This window comes from Arvicanthis niloticus, chromosome 2, assembly GCF_011762505.2.
Source record: "Arvicanthis niloticus isolate mArvNil1 chromosome 2, mArvNil1.pat.X, whole genome shotgun sequence".
NCBI classification, from domain to species: domain Eukaryota; kingdom Metazoa; phylum Chordata; class Mammalia; order Rodentia; family Muridae; genus Arvicanthis; species Arvicanthis niloticus.
The window spans coordinates 141,872,239-141,891,390 of record NC_047659.1 but is presented as its reverse complement, the minus strand read 5'-3'; the positions used below and the strand labels follow the sequence as shown (position 1 = coordinate 141,891,390).

The window sequence follows — 19,152 nt, the reverse complement described above, 5'->3', positions numbered from 1 at the left end:
GTGTGTGTGTGTGTGTGTGTATGAATTCACATGTGTGCATGCATTCGGGTGCATGTGGAGGCCTGTGTGTGTGTGTGCACGAATGCACATGTGCACATGTATGTGGTGCATGTGGAGGCCTGTGTGCATGTGTGTATGTATGTGTGCACATGAATGTGCATGTACACATGTATGCAGTGCATGTGGAGGTCAAAGGTTAATGTTGGGTGTGAATCTCTTTCTCTTGTGCTTCTGTAGCAGGCACCTTACCCACCAAGCTATTCCCACAGCCCTTCAGTGGAATTCTGACGTCCATAGGTCTTCTCACCTTAAAGCCTCCTCTCTCTGAAGTTGGCTTCTCGTGTGTCACACGTGCCTCGTCTTCTCTTGCATCAACACTATACAAGCTGACTGATTTGAAGCAGGCAGCACCTGGCGCTGCAGCGCAGAGCAGATCCATCACGCTGCAGACTTGTGTCCGGGAAGAGTCCACAGGCCACAAGTGGCTATTTAAGTTTAAATTAACTGCAACAACAAAAGCAAAGCACCCAGCCACAGAGGCCACATGTGGTTCGTGGCTGCTGCCACGGGCAGTGCACATGGAGAGAGGGTCATTCTGAGCCACATGGAGGTCAGGTTGGTGGGACGCTGTCACATCTGTGTGACATGACCCACTGGAAGAACGAGAGGACTTGGGAGTGATGAAAGGCATTGGGGTCCCACCCAGCTGGCCGACAGCCCAGAGAGGGACCAAGTCCAGCATCCTTGACCTCTTGAGGTCCTGCTAGCTCAGAGCCTCTCAACACCACACAGTAACATCTGGGAAGCATTGTGAAACACGCCTGCACTCCTAGCACTTGAGAGGAGGCAGGAGGATCAGGAGTTCCAGGTTATCCTTAGCTACATAGCAACTTTAAAACTAGCCTAAGCTACAAGAAATTGGGGCTTGTCTGGGGTAAGACTAAGGCCCCGGGTTTAATCCTATCTTTGTAATGGATTAATAAATAAAGAAGAAAGAAAAGGAGAAATTAGAGTGGACCTTACCATTTTGCTGGGCTGTTCTTGAACCTGAAGGCTCAAGTGACCACTCTCTTTTTTTTTCTTTTCATGACAGGGTTTCTCTGGGTAGCTCTGGCTGTTCTGGAACTCTGTAGACTAGGCTGGCCTAGAACTCACAGAGATCTGCTTGCCTCTGCTTCCCAAGCATTGGGATGGGTTAAAGGTGAACTTTCCCAGTAGCCAGGATCCCAGGCATGAGCCACCGCTAATCCCCTCATGCTATTCTGCGCTTCAGAGCTATGCAGTGCATTGTGGGATGCGGCAACATTATGACCTCAACCTACTTAACTCTAATAACCCTGTCCACCTGCATGATACCCACAGACACAACATCCAAGTACTTCTCAGAGTGTCTGAGAGCAGAAGGGGTCGGGGACAAAGCGGCCCTGACTGGGAGAGGCTGGTTTAGTGGGCCGTCATCATGACCGTTGTTGTTTTCCTGTGTTTTTCTGGTAGTTGAGGATGGGACTGGGACCAGATAGCCCCGTGTATCTGGATCCCCATCTGGGAACATCAATGACAGGCCAAGGCTGACCACGGACCACCAGCTTGTGAGGGAGGAAGGCCCTAGACAGAAAACGTCTCTGCTCTCAGTTCTTTTCATTCTGGGTCTTTTTAGGCAAACAACTGGCCCGGCCCTGGAGAGATAATTAGACCCATCTTTCCCCCTTCTCCACCCCAGCCCAAACCCTCAGCTTCATCCAGTTTACAATGATGACATTGTTTGAGCTGTGCTGCGCACATGTGGACACTGAAGTGTTTAATCTTGCAGCAAAGACCTCATTTCTCAGCCCTGCCTCTGTCCTGACATCTCTGTAGGCTGCAGGCTTAGGACAGAATGACCCCCCCACCCCCACCCCATCCATGCCAAAACAGAAAGACACCCCCATGGCAAAGCAGAACCCCTCCCAAGACAGCCCCAATGCTAAAGCAGAACCCCTCCCATGCCAAAGCAGCCCTGTGCTTAGAAGGAGGCTGTGTCTCATAAGACCCTGTTAAAGAGCTGCCATCGGGACTTTAGAGGCCTGACAGTCACTACACATACTCAGTGGCCTCCCAGAGCTGAGGTGGCAGCGAGGTGGATGGAAACCTTCGGAGAACTCTGAGGGCTCTGAACATCTGGGTTCCCTGGTCAGATGCCCCCAGCACGAGGCTGACTGTGGTTCAGGGTGGAGGGAACTTGGCTCTGGCCTGTGTGCCTCCAGGTCCCTGTGGCTGCAGCCGGTGACTTCATACTAAGTTCTAGTGTTCTCAGCTGTGAGACACACCGGCCTTGGAGCAGGAGTCTTCTAAGGATCAAGGATGGAGTGTGTGGGAGAGAGAGAGAGAGAGAGAGAGAGAGAGAGAGAGAGAGAGAGAGAGAGAGAGAGAGAATGCATGCGTGTGGAGCATGTATGTGTGTGTATGTGGGAGATGTTTGTATATGTCTGTATATGTCTGTGTATGGTGTGTGTGGTGTGTTTGTATATGTGGTCTTTGTGTGTGTGTACGTAGAGAACGTGTAGAGTGTGTGTATGTGTGTATAGGATGTTTGTGTGTGTTGCCTGTGTGTGTGTGTGTTTATGTGTGTGTATATGGAGTGTGTGGGTGTGTTTAGATGTGTATGTGTGTAGGGTGTTTGTGTGTGTTCTTTGTGTATGTGTGTTCTTTGTGTATGTATGTTTGTATGTGGAGTGTGTATATGTGTGTGTGTATGTGATGTGTGTGTGTGTATGTGTGTTTGTATGTGAAGTGTGTGTGTGGTCTTTGTTTGTGTGTATGAGTATGTATGTGGAGTGTATGTGGTGTGAGTGTGGTCTTTGTGTGTGTGTTTGTATGTGGAGTATGTGTATGGTCTTTTTGTGTGTATATGTTTGTATGTGGAGTGTGTATGTGGTCTTTGTGTGTGTGTGTGTGTTTGTATGTGGAGTGTGTGTATTCTTTGTGTGTGTGTATGTGGAGTGTGTGGTGTGAGTGTGGTCTTTGTGTATGTATGTTTGTATGTGGAGTGTGTGTGTGGTCTCTGTGTGTGTGTGTTTGTGTATGGAGACTGGAGGGCAACCTATCATTTCTCAGAACCTGTCCATTTTACTTGAGAAGACAAAGTCTCTCACTGTGACCTGAAACTCGGCATTAAGTTAAGCAAGCCCCACAGGCCACCTGTCTCCAACTCCCTAGTGGTCACAGGTACATGTCACTGTGTCTGGCTTTTCCATATTGGTCTTAGGGTTCGAGGTCTTTATATTTTTATGCTTTTGCAGCAAGTACTTCACAACCTTTCCTGTCCCGAGAGGCTCTGAAGACAGTGGCTGCCCACCTCACACCCGTCAGCTGCAGTGGCCACTTGCTAACAGAAGGGAAGCAGTCTCTGGAGACCGGCGGAGAAATCAGGGCACAGCGCACTGTTGGTGAAACGGGCAGCTGCTCTGGCCGGCAGTGGTGTGATTGCAGGTCCCCGTGACAACAAACAGAATTAGGATTAGGATTCAGCCATTCCATTTGTTGGTTTTTACCCAGAAGAATCCAAAGCAGGGTCTCCAGGAACTCTCTGTATGTCCATACTGATGGTGGCATTTGTCACAGAAGCTGAAACAGAGGCTACTCACATTCCACAAGGGGATGAATATATCACAGGGTATGGTCTAACCTTACAATGGAATATTATTCAGCTCTGAAAAGGACATTCACATGTCTGTTATATCCTTGACGAATCTTGAGGACATTGCTGAGTGAAATGAGCCAGTCACAGGACAGACTCTGATAGGAGGCCCTCGGAGGAGTGCAGGTCACCATGACAGGCTGGGGAAGTGGAGAGTGACGTGAGCGTTTAGGGGGGACAGAGTTTCACTTTTTCCAGGATGAACAGAGTGTGAACGTGTCCTGCAAGACTGAACGATTAGCGCACAGATGGTGAGACAGTGTTTTGTTACCCACATTTCCCTGTGTGAACATTAAAGTTGAGCAGCTATTGAGGGCTAGAGAGGTAGCTGAGCAGTTAAGAACACTCACTGCTCCGGGTCCCAGCACCCACATCTGTTGGCTCACAAACCACCTATAACTCCAGCTCTGGGTGATCTAGCCTCCTTGTCTTGTCTCTCCAGCCTGCAAAGGCATGCACATGTATGTGTGGCACACACACACACACACACACACACACACACACACACACAAGTAATAAAAATAAAACTTTAAAAAATCATCAACTATAGGGGCTTGTATTAGAGGCCACCTCGAAAAAGATACTGACCAGCCAGGGCCTAGAATTCAAGCCTAGGCTGCCATGAGCCTTGGGTTGACTCATGCAGTGGGTATGGAAACTGTTTCCCAGCAAACATGTCTCCTCCTCCTCCAGGAGCAATGTGCACATCCTGGCTTCTCCCGCAAGGCACTGCCCTGTTAGCGTGCATGCACTTTCCTTTAGAGCCCCAAGGTTTCAGGGTTCAGTTTACGTGTATCCCCAGCGGCCTTTTCAAACTCTTTAATCTTCCCAGGTCTTTCTCGCTCTGCTTTCTGTTTGCAATTTAAGATGTGAGCTCTCAGCATCTGGCTCCAGCCACCATGCCTGCCTGCTGCCATGCTTCCTCGCCAGCTTGGTGGTGGACTCTACCTCTTTGGGACCATAAGCTCAAATAACCCGCCCTGCTAACACTGCCTCAGTCCTGAGCTCTTCATCACTACGGAAATGAAAGTAACACAGCCGCTTTCTGTTTGTTTGCTTGCTTGCTTGTTTTTTTTTTTTTTTTTTTTTTTTTTTTTTTTTTTTTTGTAAGTGACCCTATCCTGGTGTTCTGTAAAGAGCCACAGGTAACATCCTGTTGCCTGCACTGATGGGTCTTCTCCTGCCTCATCTTTTAGAGGCCCCGTGACAGTGGCAGACGTCCTTTGCCATTACTGCTTAAAAGCCACCCTCTCTGACCGCCATCCTCTGAGGCGAGGCACATGGAACACGGGTCACATGATCTAGAGCACACAGCTGGTCAGTGGCACAGTGAGACCAGACTTGGATGCCAGGCCTCAGAAGGTAGAGGTCACAAGTGTGGGGCTGCAAGTTCCGCAGTCACCTATTTTGCTAACTGGCTTCCTGGAACTCCAGTTCCTTTGCAAAACAGGGATCCCTCCAACCTTACAGGTCAACCCCCCCTCCCCCCAGACAATGGCCCGAGCTGTGAATCTTAGGGCATCTCAACACTAGTGAGACGTGTGCCTTCTGCATCTCTGGGTGCCTCAGCTGTCCTTGGCTGTGAGAGAGGTCCCACTCTGCTGTCCTTTCTTCTGGCTGGTCATTTTATTTGCCGGTGGCACTGTTCTGAAGCTCGGAGGCCCAGGCCTAAAACCTGTGGGGACTGACTGTACTCCAGCTGGGAGCCCACAGTGCTCCTTGGCAGACACTGGGCAGCTCTTCTTGCTGAGCACACCAGGGGGGAGGGGAATGGGGCCATGAGAGTACTCTCCTGACACTCCATAGCACCATGGGACCCAAAGCAGATGTCCCTTGATAGCCTGGTCTCATCTATAGGCAAAGTCACCCAAACTCAACTGTGCATCTGGAAGGCAAGGAGGAGACAGACAGAGGGAAGACATAGAGAGACTTGCCCATGAGCGTTAGGACGAGGAGGGAGGGGGATGGTGCATCTGGGGAGGTTGTGGGGGCTCTGCCAGAGCAGAAAAGGATGAGGGCAGATTGGTCAAGCTGAGGATGTCAGGAGACAACCAGGCTTGCCTGGGGTGGTTTATGAATGATTTGGGGACTGACTTGTCATTGGTCTGTGAGGCCTACAACTGTCAAGAGAGGACTGGATGCAGGAGCCAGAAGCTCAGAGGAGACAGCCAGGTGTGAGAGAAAGCCATGAGTGTGTCGGGGTCATTTATATGCAGAACTTTCTCTATGTTGAAGCCATTAGCATGTGGGTGGTCTTCTGTAGGTGGGGGTCATTTGCATGCAGGAAGCCATCTGCCTGTGAGCTGTACTCTGGTCCTGAGTAGAGGAGCTCTCTCCCTGGGGAGACTGCAGAGTGTGAGGAAGCCAAGCTTGAGTTTAGAGAATGCTTGCAAGTGGACAGAAGAGTGCAGGGTAGCTCTGCAGTTAGGACCAAGAAGAGATGGCTGGGACTCAGCAGGGCTCCTAACAGTTCCTAGGAGGGAGAAAGGAAAGGTGACACCCAAAGTCAGGGGTCACGCTTTCAGGGCTACCTCCTGGAGGCCATTTGTGCCCCAGGTGGATACAGTATGGTCTTTTGTGACCTTGCTTGGGTAGAGCTAATTGAGTGTGCACTGGAAACCCCTTCCGGAGGTGGTGAGGGCATAGGAACTGGCTGCCCACAGAGGCGCTCTCAGGATGTGTGTCTCCCTCCTGAGCCACAGGTCCCATGTGACTTTGTGCTTCCCTGTCTCCTTCATAGGACTGTCCTCCTGTAGCTCATGTTTCATGTGCTACCTTCATAAACTTCCCTGGCACTTTGTGGGGAAAGAGTACTATTTTCTTAGGGTTTCTATTGCTGTGATAAAATACTATGACCAAAATAGCTGGAGGAGGAAAGGGTTTATTCAGCTTACACTTCCATATTGCTGTTCATCATCGAAGGAAGTCAGGACAGGAACTCACACAGGGCAGGAACCTGGAGGCAGGAGCTGATGCAGAGGCCATGGAGGGACGCTGCTGACTGGCTTGCTCCCCGTGGCTTGCTCAGCCTGCTTTCTTATAGAACCCAGGACCACCAGCCCAGGGATGGCCCCACCCTCAATGGGCTGTGCCTTCCCACATTGGTCACTAGTTGATGCCTACTAGGCTTGCCTAAAGCCTGATCTTCCCACTGAAGCATCTTCATTCATTCATTCATTCATTCATTTGTTTTTGGAAGCATTTTTTTAAAATTGAGATTCCCCTCCTCTCAAATGATTTTAGCTTCTGTCAAGTTGACAGAAAACTATGCAGCACAAGTCTGCACACACTGCTATCACCAAAATGTATTATCAGTGTCAGAGCAGAGGCAGCAGCAGGTGGATCTCTGAGTCCGAGGCCAGCCTGCTCCACAAAGTGAGTTCCCGAACAGCCGGGGCTACCCAGGGAAACTCTGTCTGGAAAGACCAAAAATAAAAATAAATAAATAAAAATAATAATCAAAGAATCCTGGTTTGGAGGATCCCCTCTCAGGAACCGTAGAGCAGGGAGTTCAGATGTTATCGGGCTGAGGTGTTTTATGCAGCCGTGAATATTCACCGTAAAAGCGAAGCATTATTGACACGTAAAGGAAGTCAGATGCAGAGGAACCTACACTATTCAGTCAGTCCTATCAGAGTGTTAGAAACAGCAGAAACAAAAACAAACAAACAAAAAACCCAGCTCCCAGCTGGAGGACCTGGGCCGGACAGGACTGGTGTGCTCTGCTGATGATCCAGAGGGGCTCCCACCAGGCGTGCCTGTGTGACGGTCAGCTGAGTTACACTCGTGGTTCATGAACACAACACACGTATGTACACAAATGTACAATGTGAAGTCTGTTAAACAAGCAGAGATCTCATCCCACCAAACAGTTCTCAGCACTCTTACAGACAAATGTGGTGGCGAGGGTCTCCGGTTTGGCACGTCCTGGTTTGACTCCCAGCTTTGTCACTCCAGGCTGGCTGTTAGATATCTTGGGGGTCTCAGGTGCATTGTTGTGTCTGCTCCACTCCTAAGGTGGCTTGGGCATGTGGGCTGGTTAGTTTTAAGTATCAAGTGACACTGCCTGGAGTCACCTGGGAAGTAGAGGAATGGTCTGGATCAGATTGGCCCGTGACCTTGACTGTGGAATACTGTCTTGATTGCTACTTGTTGTAGCAAGACCAAGTCCTCTGTAGGCGTTAACATTCCGTAGGCTTTGCCTACACAAGAACGAAGCCAGCTAGGAAGCCGGCAGGCAGCAAGGGTACATTCATTTTTCTCTGCTCTTGTCTGTGACCAAGCTCTTGCCTCTGACTTCCCTGCTGTGATAGACTGTAACCTGGAATTGTAAACCAAACAAGTTGTTTTGTGTCAGGGTGTCTTCTCAGCAACAGGAATGAAGCTAGGCAGGCTGGGAGGAGGTGGCAGAAGACAGAGACTATCCTAAGCTTCCTGCCTTGCCTCCTTATCCTGGGGTCACCTCCCTAGGCTCTCGGCCTGCAGGAGACCGCCTTGCTCAGCACCTGTTGCAGAGAAACCTTTCCTTCCCTGTTCTGTCACTAAACCTGAAGGCCTGGTGGCATCTCTGACCCTGCTCTCTCATGTGAGCTGCTTTCTCCCATGCGCTGATGTAGAAGGGATGTGCCCCTTGTGGGACAAAGAGTGGGCAGGAGGAGAGCCGATGCCAGGAGACACATGAGGGGGTTTCTGGAGAATTCTCTATGACCAGCTCTTGATCCCTTTTGGTTCAGGGTGGGGTATGAGCTGCATGTTGTGGCAGCTCTTGGTGTGCTTCTGTTCCCACCCATGAGGTCCATGCCTCTGTGTCAGGCCTGTCTCTCTCTCTCTCTATCTCTCTCTCTCTCTCTCTCTCTCTCTCTCTCTCTCTCTCTCTGGTATCATGTACACCATAGGAATTGGCAAGTCCTTCTGAGAGCCAGTAATATCACTATGACCAGACACCTTTAATTTTTAAAAGCATATGCTGTCATTCTTCTATGCAGCTAGGGCTGAGACCACTGTCCCACGTTGTCCCAGGACAGGTCTAGCAAGGCGCGTGTTCACCAGTGACATTTACCTAGCAGTAACGTTATCGGTTGCTTATGTGAATTCGGTCTTTCCTGTCACAGTCCCATTTTCCATCTGGTGAAACTGAGTTCCAGATGGGATGTCTTGAATCTTTCTATTGCCACAGCTACTTCAGTGGCCGAGGCTGGGTTTGAACCCAGTCCTGAGCTGCTAGGATTCCACTTTAGTGTGGCTGTTACCATCCGTGGCTGTGCTTTGTCTCCCCCAGCAGGTTGGATACAGAGCCATGCCCTTTCTGTTCAAAATGGCTTTGGGGTCTTAGCTTGTGACCATAAAATCCACGGTGTGCCTACATGGGATGGAAGGTTGTCACGGAGACTGCATAGGCAATGTCTACCCAGTTCAGGTCAATGGCATGGACAGAAAGGAACCAGACATTAAATCGTTTCGGTGCTGGTCTGTTTTCTTCCCCTCCAGTGGAACACGACAAAGAATTCTTCCACCCTCGATACCACCATCGGGAGTTCCGGTTTGATCTTTCCAAGATCCCCGAGGGAGAAGCGGTGACCGCAGCTGAATTCAGAATCTACAAGGACTACATCCGGGAGCGGTTTGACAACGAGACCTTCCAGATCACAGTCTATCAGGTGCTCCAGGAGCACTCAGGCAGGTAAGTTCTGCACCTGTGTGGGACTGGGATTGCTCAGCTTCCTGTAGCTGCAGAGGAAGGAGTGGGTGACCGGCTGACGGCGGGGGCGGGACATCCTGTGGCCTCTGCTCTCAGGCCCTAGTCCAGATGACTGTCTTAATGGTGTGTGATGTGTGAATGTACCTTCAAACCATGACCCCATGCAAACCTGGGCAGGGATATGGGAATCTGGGAATTCTGGGAACCTTAGGGCTGTGCCTCCCTGAACAGGACTATATAAACAGTCTAGGTATGGTGCTGAGTTCAGAAAGGGAGGGGGCAGGAGAGCTGGTGTTGATGGTCCTTCCAGTCAGTGATCCAAGCCCTGGATGATGTCAGACAGCCAGGGGAAATAGCTATTTATAATCAAATGTAAGGGGAAGAAAAGAAGGAAGAGGAGGAAGAGAAAGAAGAGGAGGAGGAAGAAGAGGAGGAGGAAGAGGGGGAAGAAGGGGAGAAGGAAGAAGAGGAGGAAGAGGAGAAGGAGGAGGAAGAGGAGGAAGAGGAAGAGGAGGAAGAGGAAGAGGAGAAGATGGAAGAGGAGGAGGAAGAGGAGGAGGAGGAGGAAGAGGGGAAAGAGGAGGAGGAGGAGGAAGAGGAGAAGATGGAAGATGAGGAAGAGGAGGAGGAGGAAGAAGAGGGGAAAGAGGAGGAAGAGGAGGAAGAGGAGAAGATGGAAGATGAGGAGGAGGAGAAGATGGAAGATGAGGAGGAGGAGGAGGAGGAGCAGGAGAGAGAGACCCAAACCAAAAGCAGTTAGAGAACTCTTGCTATACAAGAATTGCTAGGTCAGGAACCAAAGTTTGTTTTGAAAGACTTATTTCTGGAGATTCTCTCACTTCGCAGAAAGGTAAGGAGCTTAGCGATGATGGTGGCCAGTCTCTCAAATACATTCCAAAATTCTAGAGTTGGAACAGCCAAGGTCGCCTTTCTTTTTGGCTGGGTTTTTGTATTCTGAGGCTGTGGAACTTGTATTGTCCCCAGAGACTCTGTGACACAGAAGTTAGTGGGAGGATCTTCAGCTAGGATGGGGACAGTGACAAGGGACACCTGCTCCTGGCGCTGCTGTTTGGCAGCTTATCTGGGTGGCAAAGGAAACGGAATTTCTGTGGTGTTTCTAATGTCTTGCACCCAGGAGACACTTCATATACATGCTAGCACTCTCTGCAGTAACACATCTGGGAAATGGGCAGAACCTAAGTGTCCTAAAATCTGCACAGAAGAGAGCACACATGAGGACGTGGCCCAGGTCTGGGAACTGGAGACAGACCAGGCTTATAGAAAGACTTCCTGATAATGATTTAATTTTGAGCTGAGTCTGGTGGTACCCAGCTACCCAGGGGGCTGAGTCAGGAGGATTTTGATCTTTTAGTGATGCCTCATCTCACGCTGAAAAGTAAAATAGCAGATCTGGGGCCAAAGCTCGGTTGCCTAGGATGCACAAGACCCTGGGTTTAGTCCTCAATGAAGCAAGAAAGGGGGAAAAAAGTTTTAGACAAGACATACAAGAAATAGCGCTGAAGAGAGAAGCAGAGGCTCCTGTGGAGTTTAGGCTCCCTGGGACTTCGGACATGGCCGAGTCCGCAGTCCCTTTCCTAAGTGGCATCATCCACTCCCCGTTTCTCTTTCTCTGGAGGAGACACCACCACCGACTCTCTCCTGCCTCTAAGTGGGGGCAATTTGCTTGACACCTCCCATGGTGGCTCTTTCATATCCACACAGTCCCGAGGGATGAGCTGTGTTGTGTTGTGTGTCTTACCTATTCGTTGCCCACAAGCGTATAGTCACCTCCATTCTGCTGCTCTGGACGGTGCTGTGGGGGTTGGTGGCCTCACTCCTGAACGTGTCTGTCTGACGTTCTAGAACTGAGGGTATGTTACACGTGTGTGTGCACATGCACACCCACGTACCCACACACAGTCTTTGCAGAGGTCACTGGGCTTTCCCCCCCGCTAACCAGGGAGGAGAAGGCTGGTCCCCTCATGCACTCAGCAAGACCTCCTACCAAACCGTTTTGATCACTCTGATAACTGACAGATGGCATCCTGGGGTGGCTTTAATCTGTGTTTTCAGCCCCCACCGCCCTGCATGTTGAGCCCCCACATGCTCAACCCTGCATGGCTTTCTTACTAGAGAGGCCAGCAGTGAACTCTAGGGCAGGCAGGGCGCAGGAAGGAGCTGGGTGGCTGGGGGCTGGAAGGCAGCCATGTGGGTCAACTCCAAATCTTCCCAGGAACTCAGATGCCCCATGGATCTTAGCTTGGTCCTCAGGCCCAGCCTCATGAAGAGGACATGGGCTATCTTCTGGGGTTCCAGCACCTGCTGTGCGTTGGGAACATTTTTACCCCAGGACTCTTGTTTGTCTGCAATGACTGGGATTGAATCTGATCCTCATCTAAGCTGGGCAAGTAAGTGCTCCACCCCCAAGCCATCAAGACTCTTAGCCAGACCATGGGTTTTATCTTTCTTGAAGGCTGATGGCTTAAGGTAAGGCACATACCCAGAGGTTGTTTGACAAGAGAGGCATCCACTTGCGCCCGGGATTCTTGGTTGGGTTGGCCTCTAAACCTGCCTCTCAGAATGACTCACTGTCATATAGTGGCATCAACAAGTCCTGCCCAGCCTACCTCAGACGGTTGACTGGTCATGTGCACACTCTTCTCCCATCTCTCCCTGTAAGAACATGTGCCCTCCTGGTGGTGGAGGATCACTGGGTCTGGAGGTCACCTCTGACGCTGAGCTTCTCTCAACTGTGCAAAACTCGCTTCCTGATACCACAACCTTGCATGCTCTTCTCCCTAGGCAGCGGGTGTCTGTCCCGTTCCTTTTGAGCCCCCACCGTACCCTGTGGTGTAAGGTGCTGGAGGCCGGGGTTCCCTCAAGGTGGGTTAGGTGGCACTCATGCAAGTCAAGAGCATGAGATGAATGAAACAATGGGCTCCATGATTCATTTTTCAGCTTTTTGTATGTGTACAAGCCAGGTGCTGTTCTCAGAGGTCAGGCAGTGGGAATAAATGGGGGAGGGGCTTCAAGATCATGAACGCCATGTAAAGTTTTGATTGTGGTGCATCTGAGCTCGCCAGGATGTGACCATGACTAAGTCCCACAAATGGCAGCCCAGAGCAATGGGGCTGGATTCCCTGGAGGCTGTAACTTCAGAGGTTAGTCAGTGGTGCCTGTCCCTTCTGAAACTGCTGTGTGTGTGTGTGTGTGTGTGTGTGTGTGTGTGTGTGTGTGTGTGTGAATGTGCTCTTCTTGAAGGTTCCTGATGTAGTTTTCAGCTGTGGGTGATTTTAGGCTCAGTCTCCTCTAAGCACGACCCGGCTGTTTCTGCCTGAGCTCCCCCTGTGTCTCCTGTGTCATGAGGGGTCCACCCTGATCTGCTGTGAGTACCTTTAACTCATCTGTCTGCCGATACATTAGTTCTTAATGAGGATGGTTCCATTGACAGGTCTGAGGGGTTAGGACTGGAATCTCCTTTTTGAGGTACAGTTCTACTCATAACAGGGTGAGAGGAGGTGTGAATTCAGGAGCAGGGGGAGAGAAGCTAATGGTTTGGAGTTGTGGCTGAAGGTGGTGGCAAGACAGGTATCTGCTTTGTGGCCACCAACGTCCTTAGGGCGTTTGAGTGACAGGAGCTCTGTCAACAGAGGAAGAGTGTCACTAGAGCAGCCACAAGGGTCCTATGGTCACATGAGACAGCATGGAGAGACCTGTCACTGCTGGAATGGATGGGCCATTCAGGCCTTGCAGAAAAGTTAAGGCTTTGTGAGTTTTCCCTCAGCTCCTGAGATCACATGAAGGGTCCTGCCATTTCTGGGAGATAAGGAGGTATGGATTCTAGATGGCAGAGGGACATGTGGTATAGAAGTCTTCAGCTTCCTGGCATGCTGGTGTCATGGGTGGCTTATTGATGAGGGCCTGTCTCTGGGGGCGGTGCTCCTTGCTGAGCTGAGGAGGGGACACAGAGCAGCTGGAAGTATATGACCTAGAGGGAGAAGAGTTGATTGACAGCAGGAAGGCGGGATTAGTGGGCTAGTAGGAGGTGTTCTTCCAAGACCCCACAGGCAGGATCGATGAGACCCTTCTCTGGAAGGCAAATTAGCCGGAGCTTTGTTTTCTTAGTTGCTTTTGAACCTGGGTGCTTCTCCGGAGGCACTGGGGTGAGCCGACCCAGCTTTAAGAACATGGATTCAAATTCTGCTAAAGTGGCCATGACTTTGGAGACTCCTCTGAGTCTTGGAGTTTCTCCTCTGAGAAGGAATGATCACGACGTCTCCCTCCCGGGGTTATGGAGAAGGTTTTTAGGAGTATTTTCCACAGTAAATCACACTCAGTAATGGTGTCTCTCACTGTAGGAGGGAGAGAGTTCTTAGCTTCAGACTTCCGCAGAGCTACCTTCTTCTCTGGCCTTCTGAATCCTTGTATAAGTTAAGCATAAGAAAAGTGTCTGGGGACACAGGTCTGAGCCAGGTATAGATGCATGGCTCCTTTGCGTGTTCTCAACTGTGTATCTTCCATCACAAGCCTCCTGCCTGCCCAGTCCTCTAAGGAGCCCAGGGCCTGCCCCTCCCCCAATCCCCAGTTCTGCCACCTCCCTGGGATCTGTGCTTAGAGAATGTAGCTCTGCTGCCCCAAGCCACCCAGCTGCTCAGGGCCTGGACATCTGGCTTCCTGGCAGGCTCCAGGGACACTCCAGGGGTGCTGGGATTAGCCAGCTGTGGGCTGGCCTCAGCATCTCTCCCCTGTGGGAGTCTCTTTCCACCAAGTCCTCTTGATCTCTTGGAGTTGGAGGCCTTCCACGGGTCTGTCCCTGCCTCAAGCTAAGCTCCAGATAGCTGGAAAGGCTGGAGAGGTTTGCCACAGCTGCCCTGTGCCAGCTGTGGGGAGCCAGCGCTCAGAGGTGGGCCTGGAGATGGGTGGATACACTCTGGGGGCTTTGCTGGGATTGATACCCGAGGATCAGGAGCTTAACCTTACTTCCTGGACCCCGAGCCTGAGGCTGGACCAGGCAACTTCCATGCCCCGGGCTTGTTTTTGCAGGCTGGGGGAGGGAGGGTCACACTAGGCACTCCATCCCAACCTATGCTCTTCCTGGTTGCTTCCAGGCCTGCTCCTCCTGCACTGGAGGGCTGTGTTTGCACCAGAAGCCTCAGGAGGCCAGGCCCTGTCACCCCCAAGGTTGAGATGTTGTCTCCAGCTGGTTGAAAAATGTTCCCTGCTCCATCCCAGGGTCTTTGGCTGCCAGGAGGGTGACCTCAACCTTTCTAATGCTGGGATTTGGATCAACCTCAGCCCGAGTCACTATGAGGGAGAGAGGGCTGTTTCTGTCTGTCCTTCCAGAGAGATATTTGCAAGCAAAGGAGACCAGAGGGGTGACTTACTGGCTCCCTCCTTCACCTAGTCCAGCCCTTCTTGTTCCTGTGTGCCCGTATGGGGACAGCAGCCTTCTCCAGGACATCTGGCTTTTGCTTCCCACTTAGAGGAGGTATCTCACCCAGAGTGCTCCTGCTGCAAGAACAGCTACCCACCTGCCCACAGCTCTTCCCTGCAGCCTGCTGCATCTAACCTCTGAGGCATCTGCCTGTCCCCCTGTATCCCAGGGTGGGCAGGTGGAGCATGACCTCTTATCCACACTGGGATAGGTCATGACTCTGTACCTCAGGACATACATGGAGGACCACAGGGCTTTGCTGCAGAGCTTTGCTGGGGCCAAGGGCAAGAGAAAGGGTGTCTGGTCTCCATATCCCACAGTGGTCTCAAGATGGCTTCTGGAGTGGAACCTCATCTCATGTCTGTGGAGACTTTCATGTGGACATCACTTTAGTTGCAGGCTCAGAATTTGGAGACCATACTATCGGAAGGCTTTCAAATGACCATGCTCAGGCACAGTACAGAGACATCACTAGCACCAGGGCTGGGACAGCTCCCTTTTTTGGCTTTTCTATTTGCAGTAACATGGTGGGTATTCCACCTCCACAACGGGCCTCTTCCACAGACTGGGTGACTCAGCCGCGATCACATGGTCAGAAAGTGGCAGAGGGAGGACTTGAACCCAGGTCTCTGAGACCGGCCCACCCTGCACCACTTGCATTCTGAGCCTCGGTAAGATTCTCAACCATGGCTATGCATTATGATTAGTTAGGTTGATCAAAGATCCGATAAAGCTGCCAGTGTGAGCTGGGTGTTGACATTTCCTGAGGTAGCCCACATGTTCCAGGTGCCAGGCTTGGAGCAGGCGGCTGCCATCTTGGCCGACTCTCGTGTCAGGTAAGTAGAACGTGGGCCATTCCTGCTTCAGCCCTGATTATCAATGGCTTGTTCCCTCATAGCCTGTTCCCCTCACAGGACAGAAACCCATTCATGTTCCAGACTCCGACTGTCCCTCTCACTGGCATGGGGTTTGGGGGACTTGTTGAGAGTGGGGATCCTTCCAGAAGCTTTCAGCTTTCCTCCTGCTTCTAAAGGCCTACATGTCTGCTTTTTGTGTCTCCTGGCTCCTACCTCTTGCCACCACAACACAGGAGCATAAGCTTGGGGTTTGAGCTGCCTTAGCAGCAGACATGATGTAGCTACAGTACCAGTGCTGTTCTGGAAGATCGTAGGACAGGGCCATGAAGGGTCTGGGTTAGGACCACCTGGGCACCTCTCCTTGAGTCCCCTTTCTCTGGGAAACACTCCAGACCCCAGCTCTGAGCCTTGGACAAGGAAAGTATGGTCCTTGCTGCTGCTTGCTTCCTCTCAGGGTCTCCTCACTAATTTGCATGGATCACTCTGGAAGAAGCTTGCATTCAGTGCCACCCAGCAGGGAGGATGGCAAGCCACTGTGTCCAATCTAGTTAGTTCTGGAAAAGCAGTCGGCCGGTCTTGTTCTGTGTCCTAGAGCCAAATGCCCACTGGCTTCCTTTCCTGTGGTCTGAGGCTGGCTGGTGGGCTCTGGCGGCTGTTTTGATCTGTATGCTTTTCTTTCCTTCCACCGTTCACCCACAGCCCGGCTTCGGCTTCTTGGGCACTGGGTGGCGGCAGTTGGGTGTTGGTGGTAACAGAGCAGGTCTGTTGGGTGCTCGTGATAGAGTCCTGCAGATCCAGGGCTCCGCAGGGTGCTTGGCAAGGGGTCTCATTTTCTCAGACTCCTCCCAGCACGGAATGCCACAGAATCAGTCTGGGTAGGGGTCCCAAGTCAGGCCCAGCGTTGTTGTAGACCTGGGCATGGGAGGGTTACTCTTTGCTCCAAGTTTGAGATACAGTCCTCTGCCTCCTCTCCCAGGGCTCTACTTCTGTGCCAGAAGTGGTCGCTGTCCCCCTGAGCAGCGGTGCTCAGAATCTGCCTGTGTGGCTACAAAACTGTAGAGGCTTCCTCTCCCCCCGCTCTGCAGAGCGACGAGGCACATGACCCAGGATGAAAGCTGATGAGGGAATTGTGTACATTCTCACACAATTCTGTGAACTGGGGAATAGATCAGCCAGATTCCCACCAGGGAAACTGAGGTAGAGAGGACAAACGACTTTCCTGGCCTGTCCTAGCAATGCTGTGAGGTGGCCCCATCTGCATCCACAGCCACCTCCGGGTACATGAGTGTGTGGAGTTGGTGACCTGCTGTCCTGGCAGAGCCTCGTAGGGCTCTGAGTGAATTCTGAACTAGAGGCTTTCTGTGAATTAGAAGCCTTCTGCAGGAGTGAAGTCTAAGGCACACAGTAGGCACTCATAGAATGCCTACTGTGGGAATAGTCTGGCCTCTTGCTGTAGGGCCAGGGCCTCTTGTATGGAGGTGTTGTGCACCCCATGGACATGCCCACAGGTACCTGCTACATGCACGAGTACCTGGGCATCTGCTCATGAATTGGTTGGTCCACCCAGAACGCTTCCCAGCTGCCTTGTTTTCAACCTTACCTCAGCATCTGAGTTCAGTTTCTAAAAAGTGAAAATTGCCTGCAATTATGCTGCACGCCGTTCTCCACGAGCTTTCCTGTGATGACTGTAATTATATTACGCAGACCCCGGGGGCCGTCTCGGTGTCCAGGGGGTCGGTGGACTCTCACTGACAGGGGCGATGGCAGCAGGTGCTGGGTCCCTGGGTTCTTGATGCTGGACTGCATCTGGGGACAGTGGGGCTATAGGATCCGGTCTATCTGGATAACTTGACCAGACATCTTAATTTCGAAAGGGCTCCGTTCTTGGATTGGGACCTCTGCCTGCCTATAGGAACCTAATTTTCCAAATGTATTAACAGATGTGTTCCATATCAGGGCCTGTAATTGCTTTAGCCTTCTTGGTGGGGAAAAAAAACCCTGGGAATTAATGTTTTTCAATTTGCTTGTAAGCGGTCATCTGTAGCCGGGATCACAAATGCCTTCTCGGATGCTAATGTTGTGTGGACTGGGGAAACAGGTGTTGTTTCTGAGCGGTCGACCATTTCCACAAAGGCCTCCGCTGTCTTAAACATGGGTCGGGAGCAGTCCAAGTCTTCTTCAAACCCTGGTTACTTCCTTCCTCCTCCTGCTGCCGTGCCCATTGGTGCCATCTTCTTTCTCTTGGGCTCGGCTAAGGGATCACAGCACTGCTTCCTGCTTCCTTCCTGCAACCCACAGTGCAGCTGCATGAGGAGAGAGAAGCAGCCACTGCTAACTAAGTGAAGCCTGCTGGGCCCTGGTCTCAGGTCAAGGGTTCTCCAGGGTCAACTGTGAAGTGTGCGTGTGTGCACATGCATGAGAGTGTATGTGTGCCCATATATACCTGTGCACGCGAGTGTGTGTGTGTGTGTGTGTGTGTGTGTGTGTAAGCATAAACCAGAGAACATAAACCAGTGTCTCCCTCAATTATGCTCCGCTTACATTTCGGAGATAGAGTCTTTCACCGAATCTGCAGTTTGGCTGGTCTGCTTGGCCCATTAAGACCCAGGGGCCCTCGAGTCTGCACATCCTCAGCACTGGGATTATAGGAGCACTTCCTTGCCTGGCTTGCCCCGAAAGCTTAAGGACCTGAGCCGGGTCCCCAGCACTCTCCTAAGCGCCATTTTCCCAGCCCTGAGATGAGGGTTTGTGAAAGGTTTCTAGGATAGACCCATAGGCGTATAGGAGGAAGGGCCGGGAGGGGAGGGTTGTGCTGGGCAGGGTCCCCAGGGGATAGCTGTGGTCCACTCCCCTGCTGTGGGTGGCAGTTCATAGACAAAGTTGCATCCCCTTCCTGCGGTCCTTAGACTTCCCCAGGGCGTCATTTCAGGCAGGGTTTCTAGCTTTTGTGCTGTGGGCTTTTGACCCTTTTCTGGGGCAGTCAGTGGCCTCTCCAGTCTGGCACACCTTGTAGCATTGAGGCACAGAAACAGAATAGCCAGTGGACTTGTCTGTAGAGGCAGAGTGGTCCTGGTGGGCGGGGATTCCAGTTCACTAAGAGCCAACAGTGAGACTCCTGGGGCCTTGGTGCCCAGGTAGGAAAGCCCAGAGGTGTCAGCCTTTGGGACAAGCCCCTGTGGAGGTCCCAGAGGTGTGCCTTAACTCCGCCACTTCATTCAGCCCTCTCCTTCAGCTTGTTCATGCCTCCCTATGCCTGCCTTGCCGCTAGGTGCTGACTGTTTACAGCATCTGAATCTACTGCTCACAGAATCCCATCCAGATTAGAGAAGAATCCAGACCGTTCTAACCCAAGAGCCCCGTTTACAGGGTGTTCAGGGTCTGGCCTGGCTCTCCACACCTAGCAAGTACCTAAGTATGAACCAGTTTTCTTAGCCATTCCTTTTCTTTGCTCTCTCTGCCCCACTTCCTGAGGCCCCCATTGGCCTCA

General features: G+C 51.6%; 1 protein-coding gene across 1 annotated transcript in view; it reads left to right on the top strand.

Annotated features, from left to right (window-relative positions):
* Positions 1-19,152, top strand: part of Bmp7 (bone morphogenetic protein 7) — a 72,962-nt gene that overhangs the window by 17,094 nt on the left and 36,716 nt on the right. Inside the window, exon 2 of the mRNA XM_034495812.2 lies at positions 9,164-9,356. Within this exon, the coding sequence (XP_034351703.1) occupies positions 9,164-9,356 (193 nt within the window). The remainder of the gene's footprint in view (positions 1-9,163; positions 9,357-19,152) is intronic.